The sequence below is a fragment of the Diadema antillarum genome, unplaced genomic scaffold (genome assembly GCF_040938485.1).
Source record: "Diadema antillarum isolate AM-2024a unplaced genomic scaffold, OU_Dant_1.0 seq00000162_RagTag, whole genome shotgun sequence".
In the NCBI taxonomy this organism is placed as follows: domain Eukaryota; kingdom Metazoa; phylum Echinodermata; class Echinoidea; order Diadematoida; family Diadematidae; genus Diadema; species Diadema antillarum.
The window spans coordinates 1,458,183-1,471,794 of record NW_027271233.1 but is presented as its reverse complement, the minus strand read 5'-3'; the positions used below and the strand labels follow the sequence as shown (position 1 = coordinate 1,471,794).

Genomic DNA, 13,612 nt, shown 5'->3' with positions numbered 1-13,612 from the left:
ATCTGATTCCCAACATTTTTGTGTGTATCTGTGAAATAATTCCAATTAACCCTATTCATACATACGTGTATATTTATAGGCCTAAGACATGCAATGACCAACTTTCTAACCTATTCAGTGCATGTGTCAGTTGTGAAGAAAATCATCCACAATAAATGTTACAACTAAGTCACATTTGAAATTACAATGTATATGACAATTACAAAGTAAGTTGTACCGGTAATAAAAATGAACTATTGCATGGTTAGATCCAATGTAAGTTTGGATGTAACATGGTACTTCTCTACTTGTGTTACAAATCTTTGAAGATCCTTAAAAAAAAAAAAAAAAAATGGGTTTGCAATGAAGATTGCATTTCTTGACAATGTGCATGAAAAGTTTAAGATATGTATTAAATCACATGTACATGTAATAACACAACCCGTTTGTGATTCATGTAGTTGTACATCAATAATTGAGATTTCGATGATCTTTTTTTCCTACATAGCCCGACCAGATGCTGTGCGAAGCACGGCAGCTACTGGGCTGTGTATAGGCCTACCCGGAATAGTTTCTACGTACTGTTGTACACAGCCCAGTTGCTGTATAAATAGCCCGGCGTCTGGTTGGTGTACCGCGTTCACCTATCTCGCTTTCGGTACTTCTCAATGAAGAATCTTGTCATGGAGTTTGATGGCTTTTAGGATACGTAGCCTACCGAGTCTTCCGACGATAGCTAGCTCTCATGGTATCTTGGAAGAAGGACATATGAATCAGAATCGGAGGAGTCCTTTGATTTTAGGTTTGCGCTCTCATCAAATGAAAACACAACGCGAACTCTATACACTAACATAAGACTGAAATTTAGTAGGTCCTAGCTAGCTAGCTAGCTATACAGGTACATGTGTACATACATAGTTACAGCATAACATGCAAGATCGTACAGCTCGAGCTTAGAAGCACTGCACACTGTGTATGATGCGAGTTATGGCAAGTGAAGTGCGGCCAGCGCTCGCCGCGCCCATAAGGCACAGCCAGCCGTAGAGCTAGCTAGCTGCGTAAACTGTAGCTAGCTACGTATCGACTACTAGTAGTTCCGCAGCTGACTCAGCATGTTGGCTTGATTTCGCTGTAAGTTGGCTTGATGTTCGCAGTCAACAAGCAGTATTCCGCAATTCAAATATGTATTGCCATCGTATCGAAGGATCTTTTTTCCAGAAAAGTATGTTTGGTTTTTCGCTTTTTAAAACATTTGAGAAAACTCCGATTTCCAAGATATTTTGACACATGTTAATTTACATATTTAGCTTTCATTTTGTACTCATAAAACACCTTCTCTTTCACATGTTTTGCACAACCGAACACTCCTCACCATTCCCTTTAAAGCAAAACATAGTTCTCATAGTGCTCATTAAGGATTGCTTGCAATACACTGAAAGGGTCTACCAAAAAACTTCTCTAGCTGACACAATTTGCCAGGATAATGAGTTGTTTAGGAGTATTTTGAGATCTAAAGAGGAAAAATATTTGATTATATACGCAACTTTTTTTTTCCGAGAAGAGCCCTCCTTGTTCAGTAGAGGGTAGGTACGTAGAATGTTACTACGTAGTAGTATGTGATGATTGACTTGTGCTCTAGCAGTTGTATTGAATTGCCCGTAGCTAACAAGCTGCAAGCAATTCACTCTCATGCAGTGGATACTGCTGTGGCCCTATGTAATTATCCTGTGATCAATGTAATCGATTATAAAACATCACATTGCGACCAGGGTTGGGTATGCTCTGAGATTACAATATTTCCAGTGTACCTTTTTGGGTGATAGTTCGCGATGTCATCGTTACCCAACTAAGATTGTGTTTAATATCACATTGATGCATATGTATCCATTTCAGAGCAAAAAGCAACAGCCTACATTGTATGTAGTAGTCATATGGGAACTATGTTTTACAATTAACATTTAACATGTTTCAATAATATATATGAGATCATCAGAGAATCACTCAAAAATGAATAAGATGATTGAGAAATAATTTTACATAAAATTACAATTGTGATTATCAAAACAAAAATAATGAATGTATTTAGCATCTTGCTTTCTTGTCATGCTGATTTGTAGAACAAGCTTGCTGCCAAGTACATCAGGCTTTGGTCAGGATGGATGGGGAGGTGTGAGTGAGGACACCAGAAATCTGTCTATCAATGAGCTTCAGCAGGAGCAACAGAGGCTCATACAAGGTAAGTGTTGGCATCTACCCATTTTCCTATCTTCCCCATTACCTTATAGCTATGGTATATCTCTGTAACATGTTCCTTGTATCCTTATCATCCATGTTTCTACAGTACTTTAAAAAAAATGTTCTGTCCTCTTGTCTGACTCATCCTCTACCTTCTCCCCAGATCTTTCTGGCCACTTCGCTGTGGGATAATGTGCAATATTTAGATGATGTGCATTCAAACTTGCTCAATGCAAATCTATTATTCAAACTACTTTTTAGCTCATCTGAGCCAAAGACTTAAGATAGCTATTGTGATTATTCATCGTCTGGCTTTCATTGTGCATTGTGCATGGTGTTTAAACTCTTGAAAACCCCAGGTCAGATTTTCACAAACTTGGAAGGTTCAATATAACATTCCTAGGTTGATAAGATCTCAACTTGTTCAAATGGGCACCATGCCCTTGCAGTGCTTGGCAGGCATTATTGCTAAGGTATCATATTTGTTACAAATGGGCACCATTCCCAAAATTTAGGAATATCTAAAAATCTTCTCCTCTGGAACCAGAATAGAGTGAAGTTAGTCCAATGAGTAAGTACCGGTACATTGATGTACTGTTATTGTGTCTTTTTAGCATCGTTTTGTGTTGGCATGTCATAGCATGTATGTACTTGTTGCCATGGTTCTCAGTGGGTTTTAGCTGTGCATTGTTCACAAATTGGGCTTCATGTTGTGTGGTTTGCACGGGCCAATACCAGCCACCGTTCAAGCAGGAGCACTGCTTAAACAGGAGAGAAACTTGTCTCACGACCCCTCCCGATGAAGCGGTGACAGCTGAATTACTACATTGAGGATGCACTTAGAGTGTTACTGACCAAACGATATCAGATAGGACACTTTACCAAGTGCAGCAAGTGTGTTCAGCATACACTATGCTCAGACCATGGGGCTTTGGTCTATCTGCAATTTGTCTAGCTGCCCAAAGCTACCAACAAAGTAATGTCCTGCCCAGCTACCACAGAAACATCCATGATGGGAATGAAAGCTCGTGAGTTCCCAAGGGCAGAATAATACGGAACCCCTCTAAACATGCTTTATCTGCAATCTTACAATCTTACAAAGGCATCTGGCAGGGTTGGGCAAGAAATGTCTTCTTCACCATATTTACTTAACTCATGCATCTTTAGCTGACTTACAACTCCCTTGCTGGGCATAACAATAGCTACAATGAGATATCAAATAGTTGTGTTACAAGCCTACACCTGGCCTGCTGTAAATGTACACCTGTCACCTTGCCTCAGTATGTCTGTTCTCAAGAACAGATATTGAGTAAACGGAATGATCGTGTAGGTGCCGTGAGTATCCTAGGCAGTCCGTGACATTTTTTTTTCAACATCAAGTATCGTCATGGATCATCAAGGCAGCTACATGGACCTACATGGCAGCCACACGGCAACTACATGGACCATTATGTTCAAACATGGTATTACAGGGATGAAAACGTATCTACACGGTCTGTAAGTGACGAGAAAGAGAATAAGATTGATCAAAATCCAAAATCAGCTTGCTTTTTATGATAGATTTTTGTCTGCCAGTGTGGTATGTGTCGCTGCCTTGTTGGTCTGTGTAGCTGCTGTGTTGGTCCGTGTAGACGCCGTGCTCTACTGGCATGGACCATGTAGTTGCCAGGTGGGTCTGGCATGATCTGTGGAGGTCCGTGTAAGCGCCGTGTAGATGCCGTGCTGGTCCGGCCTCATCCATGTATAGCTGCTGTGTTGATACCATGTGTACAATCATCAATGCTCATTGATGCTCCATCCAGGGCAAAACTAATCTGGGACTCCCTGGATCATCGCTGGCATGATCCGGGGATTGCCATGTAGATCCTTGGGGATCCGTGTTTATATGTGACAGGAGCTTTAAAGCCAAAACATAGTTCTGGTACGCCTGCAAAAGTTGTCAAATTTCGCTCCCAAATGTGCATATATGCCTTAGAAATGTGTGGAATAACGCTGTAATAACAAGATATTCGATAGGTAACGATGAAAATGCGAAATATTAACCAAAAAGGTTCGCCGGAGTCCCAGTCTCAGAACTTACCTGATCGGGGTCGCGATAAACTCGGATTCGGGGACAACTCGTCCTCGCTTTGACAGTGGGGCCGAGTTGTCCCTCTGGATTGTACAGTGTTGTACTATGGGAGCGGCCTGTAGCCCTTCGCGTTCTGGCTAGTCGCAGTTATGGTCCGAGTTGATACAACGCGCACATCAAAGAACCTCTTTGGCGCGCATGCAAAATTAATGTGTGCCTATCAATCACCTACATACAGAATGCGCATATCAATCACCTACGTACAGAATATGGCGATCACGAACTGTGTGTAAATTGTCTGAAATAAGGCCGTGTTTTCCCTGAGACCGAGTTAGTCTGGCTCCTTCTGGAATAAAAGTCGGTATACCGACTCTTATTTTTGACCTCGAAATACTCCAAAACATCTCATCATCCCGGCAAATCGCGTCAGCCAGGTAAGTTTCTTGGTAGACTCTTTTGATATATTGTTAGCAAATATGAAATGGTGCCAGACGGGTTCTCAAACCTTTACCAAAACTATGTTTTCACTTTAAGGTGGGACTAGTTGCAAATTCCTCATTCATCAAAGCATTGTGTACCTGTAAGGAGGATGGAGCTCTTTAGAACTTTCACTGTTGTACTAGCAGCCATCCTTTTGATGAGTCAAAGCAAAGAATGTCACGCAGTGACTGACAGCAACCCCAATGCAGTATACAGTGAACTAATGTGCACATTTTCCATGTAAATATTGGAAAGCAAAGATGCAGTAATATGTGACTCACCAACTGCTTTTGAAATTGGGTGATGTACATCCAACCTCTGGTCCCAACTCAACAGGTGAAAGTGACCAACACAGCAGTGAATATCTAGGTCACATCAAACTGGAAGAATATGTAATGATACCAAACACCTACAAAGTTTAGGCAAAAACTCTGGAACATGCCAGTATCAGCATCTCCCATGGGAACTTTGGAGGACAATGTCGGAACTTGGAATCGGCAGAAGACATAAGACTTTAACAGAGGAAACTACCAAAAGTTTTTATATTTAACTTACCTTCTGTGCAAGGAGGAGAATCAAACACAGGGGATGTCATCCATCTGAAGGAGAAAGGGCTTAGAATAGCTCAGCCTGACTGCCAAGTATAACTTGGTATAACAGTGTCGTGCTCGGCCCGGGCTTAATTCAAACCTTCTAATATATTTTGTCGTAGTGACGCTCTGCTTGTAAACAAACTCTATTATTGGGAGGGCGCTGGTCGCAAAGTGGTACAGTCTGGTTTCCAGACCCTTTGCCAACTGGACTCCGCCGAGACGAGAAAGTCGCGAGAAAGTCACCGTCTTTGCCAAAGGCAAAGACCTCTGCAGGACAAAACCACCTTAAACTATTCTAGTTTTCGACGTTGAGGGTGTTAATATCCTGAATAGCGAAATAGTACGGGCAGAGGGTCTAGAAGCCAGACTAAATTTGGAACCGCATTTGGCCCAGCATGCGTTTACAGTGAGAAAAGGCCGGGCTCGTGGTCGAGACTACCTCCAGAGCTTGGGCCAAATGCGGGGCCGATTTTGGTACCGCATTTGGCCTTTTGCATGTTTACAGTGAAATGAAGGCTGGGCTCGGCCGCGGCCGAGCCCGGCCTTTTCACTCACTGTAAACGGGGTCTCAGAAGTTGCTCTTAATTGATTCTGCGTGGAAAGACTAGACAGAAATCATCAAGGTGATGGAGTAGTGGTATACATAGCATTGCTGGGGTGACAAGACCTTGTATCTGAAATTTTGTTGAAACTGACTTTTTTGGATTAATGGTCAAAAATTAATAATTTGATGAATGGTTCAGTTCCTCCGCTCAGAAAGAGGGGTCTAAAATTTGCCCATTTGAATATTCGTAGTTTATTTTCTAAAATTGATGAACTTAGATTACTTCTGAGACATACATCACTTGATGTTATTGGTTTGAATGAAACATTTTGTGATTCCATGATTGCTGATTCTGAATTGCATATCGATGATTATGTCCTATTACGTATAGACCGTACAAGACATGGTGGCGGTGTGGCTATATATATTTCCAAAAGATTCAACTATAAAATAAGAGACAACTTGAATTCATCTACTTTAGAATGCCTTTGGTTTGAATTGCACTATCCAAATAAGCCTTCCATCCTTGTAGGGGAATTTTACAGACCTCCGAATTCTCATGTTGATTTCTTTGACGAATTAGACAAGAATTTGGACTCTGCTCTCTCGGAACATATGAGTTGTATTATATTAGGTGATTTCAATTGTAATTATATGCCACACCAACATGATGTGAATGCCAAAAAAGTCATGTTTTATACAAATATGTACGGACTAAGTCAGTTAATTGATACTGCCACAAGAGTTACAAATACTGCTTCTACTTTAATTGACTTTATCAGACAAAGAACTTTACAGTGAATGGGGAATATTTGAGACTAGCATTAGTGATCATTATTTGGTATATGCTATTCGGGACTTCAGTGCAAAGATCCATCAAAAATCTGAAAGTGCGGAATTTCGCTCATTCAAAAATCTTAATGAGGAGGAATTTTATAGTGATTTGAGAAGTGCTCCGTGGCAGGTCATAAAAGATATAGACGACGTTGATGATGCGTGGGATATGTGGTTGACTCTTTTCAATAATGTTATCAACAAGCACATACCTTTGCGCAAAAAGCGGATAAGAAAACATGCATGTCCATGGATATCTGATGAGGTTGTAAAGCTCATGACGGAATGTGATAAAGTTCTCAAAGCTGCTAAAGCTAACAATAGTGATGATCTTTGGAATACCTATAGATATCTAAAAAACAAAGTTACTCATCTCATGAGAATAAGAAAAAAACAGTATAACACTGACCAAATTTTACAAAATCGTAACAACAGTAAGAAAATGTGGAAGAGCTTGAGAGAACTTATGCCTAAATCATCACCCATTTCTCCCAATACCATAAAGGTTGATGATGCAGAAGTATCGGACAACGCAAGCATTGCTGAAGCATATTCAACAATTTTTTCATATCTAATGCTACTGAAATTACAAAAGATCTGCAGAGGAATACTTCTCAAATGATATTAGATGAGGACAAAGGTTTTGTTCCATCTCATTCTCGATTTAACTTAAGTATGATAACGAGAGATTTTGTATTGAGACAGATCGAACTTCTTGGCATAGATATTAAAAGCAACCGGAGAAGATCACATCAGCTGCAAACTTTTAAAGATGACAAAGAATGTTATTGCAGAATCTCTTTGCGATATTATTAACAAATCCCTGTCTACGGGAGTTGTTCCACGTGGATGGAAAAAGGCTCGGGTAGTACCAACATTTAAAGCAGGAGATATTTCTTCGTTGAATAACTACCGCCCCATCTCAATCTTACCAACCGTGAGTAAATTTATCGAAAGGGCCGTACATCAACAACTGAGCGAATTCATGAATGCGAATGATTTACTACACCCTAATCAATCTGGTTTGAGACCATTTCATTCCACATCAACTGCTCTTGCAAAACTTGTGAATCAGTGGTCTTTGAATATAGATAATAATCAAATTTCTGGAGTTGCCTTCATAGATCTTCGGAAGGCATTTGACACTGTAGTCCAGACTCTGGACGTTTTCTATCATTACGCATCCACGCGCCGCTCCACAGCTTATCGCGCTATCCCCTGTGTAACCGCTCGATGCCAACAAACCTGTCCGAAAAAAACGTCCAGAATGGTTTGACAGTGCGTAAGGTCAAAAGTTCATATTAGGTATGCTTACGTAATGCCCTATCTCTCGCAAGCTCATTGCGTATGCATGAAAACTAAGGGATCGATCACAGAAAAATTCTGTGGGATCGATCGATCTGCAGCCAGCTGTGTGCATTGCACCGTGAATACAGTGCGATCTGCAACAATTACTAATTGTGCACAGAGATGCCTGCATTTTTGCACAACACACATTATCACAATCAAAGAGCCAACTCTTTGATCACAATGCAATGCGATACATGTACTCAGTTCTTCAGTGATCCGTACCATGCATTGTTGCACAGCTGATTAGTGCAACGTTTTTGACTGGCTGAAAGTTATGGTTGCAGTCATCCAAGACCTCCTTTTACGTGGTGTTTCGGACTTACCACTTTGTTGTGCCCAGATTCGATGATGACTTGAATATCATTCTTGAGATTGAAAATGGCGAGCTACAAATCGCCAGCTCGCCGATGTATGATTTGTGATGTGCCACTTCTAACGTCCAAACACTACATAAAACTGCAAAGAACTCTGTGAAGGTCGTGAGATGTGGACCTCAAGAAAAGTTGGAAGATTTGTTTGGCGATGTTATTGTTGGTAAAGGGGATCAATATGTTTTGGTTTTTTTTTTTTGGGGGGGGGATTGTGCCAATCATATTCATTAAAGGAAATAATTTTGTCATCAATTATTCTTCCTTAATAATATTGTATGATGAAATATTCAGAAATTAAAGAAATTCTTTAATTGACATAGGCACTTGTATGCACCTGTTTTCACTATTATCTGGCCCACTAAATAACAATGTAATTTTGTAATGTAAGCTCAGGGCTGTGAGATGTAGGTTCTGTGAACCGCTACTTAGCTATGGTATACAAGATATCAAGCATATTCTGATCAGGGGTGTTGGAGGTGAAGGGGATAGGGTACAACCACATTACACAAATTGTAGTGCAAAGTTTTGAAGTACATGTAAGGAACCAGAAGGTGCCTTTTTTAGAGAGCAGTCTAAATTTAAAGAATTGCGCTAAGTTTGTACAACTTTTATAATTTTATTACCACTTCATGTAGGGCCTACTGGGCAGTTAGACCGAAACTATTCACTTTGATAATTTCTGTAAGAGAGACAATCAGACCAATATCCCTGTTGTAAGAATACCCCGTCACTCAGGTTTTTGTTTGTTAGTCTTCATGATAATAAAGCTAAATTTAGTAAACCAAGATGAAGACACTTAAGAGCATTTTTGCTAGAGATATTGGTCCATTTGTCTCTGGCATTACAAGTGAACAGTTTTGGTTGAACTGCCCTTCTGTATATGCATATATATATATATATATATATATGCATATATTTTCAAGCTCGCTCGCTCCGCTCGCTCGTATTTAACCGCTATGCCATTCTCCTGATGTTGCTGATAGTGACTGACAGCAGTTGCGCCCAGTGCGCCCCCCTTAATTTCCAAAGCGAAAAATTTATCTACAAACGGCAGTTTTGGGACTGTAAAATGTCAAAATTTTCAAGCTCGCTCGCATAAATTATTCCATTCTCCTGAGATTGCTGCCAGTAATTGCCAGCAGTTTTCGCCCGATGCGCCCCCTTAATTTCCAAAGCGAAAAATATAGCTACAAACGGCAGTTTGGAGATTGTAAAATGTCAAAATTTTCATCTCGCTCTCCTCACTCGCTCGCATTTAATCATTATTCCATTCTCCTGATGTTGCTGCCAGTAATTGCCAGCAGTTTTCGCCCGATGCGCCCCCTTAATTTCCAAAGCGAAAAATATAGCTACAAACGGCAGTTTTGGGACTGTAAAATGTCAAAATGTCAAAATTTTCAAGCTCGCTCTCTTCACTCGCTCGCATTTAATCATTATTCCATTCTCCTGATGTTGCTGCCAGTAATTGCCAGCAGTTTTCGCCCGGTGCGCCCCCCTTAATTTCCAAAGCGAAAAATATAGCTACAAACGGCAGTTTTTGGACTGTAAAATGTCAACATTTTCCAGGTCGCTCGCTTCGCTCGCTCGCATTTATTCATTATTCCATTCTCCTGATGTTGCTGCCAGTAATTGCCAGCAGTTTTCGCCCGGTGCGCCCCCCTTAATTTCCAAAGCGAAAAATATAGCTTCAATCGGCAGTTTTGGGACTGTAAAATGTCAACATTTTCAAGCTCGCTCGCTTCGCTCGCTCGCATTTAATCATTATTCCATTCTCCTGATGTTGCTGCCAGTAATTGCCATCAGTTTTCGCCCGGTGCGCCCCCCTTAATTTCCAAAGCGAAAAATATAGCTACAAACGGCAGTTTTGGGACTGTAAAATATCAAAATTTTCAAGCTCGCTCACTTCGCTCGCTCGCATTTAATCGCTATGCCATTCTCCTGATGTTGCTGCCAGTAATTGCCAGCAGTTTTCTCCCGGTGCGCCCCCGCCCCCTTAATTTCCAAAGCGAAGAATATAGTTACAAACGGCAGTTTGGGGACTGTAAAATGTCAAAATTTTTCAATGCAAAAAGATTTCACTGTGGGAGGGGGAAATCCCCCTACCATAACCCCCCCTCACTTGCTTCGCTCCCTCACATAACCGCTCCCCCTAAGATCAAATCCTGTCTACGCCGGTTATAGGCCCCATTGTTTAGTAGGCCTTCACAGTGATGTCGCACAGGCGGAGCAAGAGCTGAAATACCATGATTTAGTCATTCAATGATATATTGTGAATATTTCATTTTCTTATTGTTTTTTTAAAGAAAAGAAAACAAAATTTTCACCAAAAGTGTGCACCAGATCGCTGAATTTCAGGTCTGAAAATGCAAAATCTTCCACGTGTGGGAGAGGGATACCCCACCCCCCACATACCCTCCCCCCGTTCGGTCGTTCCGCTCCCTCTCACAGGTATTTAGAAAAAAAGAAGATGTTTTCATACTTTTAAGGACTGATTTTCCGCCGAAAGTCATCTGACAAGCAAAAAAAAAAAGCAACGAGATATGAAACTCGTCACGCTGACGAGTTAGGTGATACGCTTGGGGTCATCAGGTGTCGGTCATCTGTGATCGACAAAGAAAAGAATGTGATATAGGCACCTTGAAGTTATATTGAGCGTGCATGCAAAACCGTTTCTCTAACCAATCGGCCACGGGACATCCCCGGAAATGGTAAGGCAAAAAAGAAATGTATGGATATTACAGGGGGAAAAAGTCAATGCCCACTCAACAATCGTGGCCGCGTGAACATGTATTGCATTGCTAGACGGAAATGCGGCCTTGTAACGACTGATGTCGCTATGCCATTTCTGGCAACTTGGGAAAAATACGCGCCGTAGACATAAAGCCTATAATCGGCTGGTTTTGATACCTTGCCTTTAATCACAATTTTCAATGTGATGACGTCATCAAAGTACAAAACAATGACATGGTCTTGAAAGACAATTGTTCAAAGTACAACACCTCAGTCGTCGTCATTACATACTATGATCGGTTTGACAAAGTCAGCCTGCAAAATTTTGCAGCAGTCGAAGCAATGTGGTCTCCAACACAAAAAAGAGGGATATGGTGTGTGTCTGTGTGTCTGTGTGTGTGTATAGGTGCGTTTATATACGAACGTGATTTCTACATGGACGAATATGTAATACAAAATTGAAAAAAAAAGTAAAATAGCTAAGTATTTTGTTTCGTGATCTTGTGGGGTTCGAACCCGCAACTTCACGTCTCTGAGACGTCGCCTTTAACCACTCGGCCATACGTCTCGGCGAGAAAATATGAGGAACGTAAACTTATGTATGTGAAAGCTGAATCGGGAATCGTTTTGTCCACATTCCATTCTCATTTTCAGTTTTAAACTGCAAAATTGTCAACCTGATGATGAGATTTCAAAAAATAAAATGCATGATTACTGAAGCTTATTGTCTCAGCTACAACATACTTAAGTTTCAGAGGAAATGAAGCAAAATCAGCTGAGATAAATGTGCTTAAACGTTGTCAAGTCAATGCATGGTTTAAAAAAAATCACCTCCCATAGACATTACACGTAAACTTGTCCGATTTTGCATCTTTACCTTTAATCACAATTTAAGGTATGATGACGTCATCAAATTTCAAAACCATGACTTGGACTTGAAAGGCAATTGTTCAAAGTACAACATATCTGAATTTGGGATAATATTGAGCTTAAACAACAGAGATACGAGCAAATGAATGTCAGAAACAGTACCTCAAAAAAATTAATTCCACTTTTTTGATTTCAGATGATGATATGATGACGTCATAATGTAATTATGGAAATATTAATACTTGAAACGTTATTTCCAATTCATATGTTTTTGTAATATGCAATAAAAACATAGGGTAACCAGACGTTTTAAAGAGCTATGGCGAAATAAACAAAGACATGTTTTTCGCTATATTTGCACAAAGACGCGCACACGAAATTTCAACTTTGACGCCAACGCATTCCTTTGTTATAGGTCAAAATTGATCGGAAATCAATGGATATTGTTACTTAATGTATCAGGAATCCAAATCTGTCAAAAAATGTGCATTTTCAGTTTGCTTACGCGCACTACGCGCGAAAATGTGCGGACGGACGCGAACGCGCGAAACGCTTAAAATTGTCTGAAACTTCGAGATTTCCCATTGGTAAGTTGTTTTGAGCCTTTTAAAAGTTTGACGCGCGCGTACGCGCGCGTAATAATGTCTTAGGTAATTAGCATTAAAATGTATGATAGAGCGTGACCTGAACTTAATGTCCGCCGAAAATGATACAGACATGACCTTTAGATATGAAGTTATGATCGATCATGTAACATGGTCCGAAAATCACAAAATGGCGCCTAGATGACGTCATAGATATGTTACTGTCATGAAAACCTTATTGTGGCTAGATTTTGTCATGAGACATGTTCCCTGAAAATGTCATGTTATTCCGTAATGTCATTCTTGAGATATTGATGACACAAAATTGTCCAGAAAGAAAGAAGAATAAAAAGAAATAAAGAGAGATTTTGACAATCACAATAGGTGATACGCTGATAGCGTATCACCTAACAAGAACAAAAAGTCTTCATATTTTTGCTGCCAATTTCCTCCCACTTTATATTTCATGCAAAAGAGTTGGACATCCGATCCCTGTAAAGTGTGTGAGTGTGTGAGTGTGTGTGTGTGGGGGGGGGGGGGGCACCAAGCTTCTTCCCCCCCCCCCAAGCCGGTCCGGTTATGGGCTTGTAATCGTGATGGTGACCATCCCCCCCCCCCCCCCCCACTCCTCAGTACGGATTTACGCCGTTGGTAAGAGCAGACAGCAAAGTGAAAACAAATGGACTACGAGTAGTGTAATTTGAGCATATGTATAATTTGTACATTTTTTTAATCACATTACTTCTTAAGCCTTCATTATAAAAAATTGGCCATGATGGTAAAACTATTAATGTTGTACCAACTACCAAGGAAGTTTCAAAGCTAGCATCCCACTCCCAACTGTCAATAATGAGTTCAAAAAGTTGTCACTCTGGGAAGGACGTTCAAAATAATTCCTCAGGTGTATAAGTGTCTTTAAAGTTGGATATTCTGTGCCACCAAGTACTCATAAGGAACTGAAATTAAATGTT

General features: G+C 40.5%; 1 protein-coding gene across 2 annotated transcripts in view; it reads left to right on the top strand.

Moving 5' to 3' along the window:
• The window catches only part of LOC139728055 (syntaxin-8-like), a 98,564-nt gene that overhangs the window by 68,088 nt on the left and 16,864 nt on the right, over positions 1-13,612 (top strand). For both annotated transcript variants that reach the window (XM_071639018.1, XM_071639019.1), the window contains exon 5: positions 2,097-2,215. In XM_071639018.1, the coding sequence (XP_071495119.1) occupies positions 2,097-2,215 (119 nt within the window). The remainder of the gene's footprint in view (positions 1-2,096; positions 2,216-13,612) is intronic.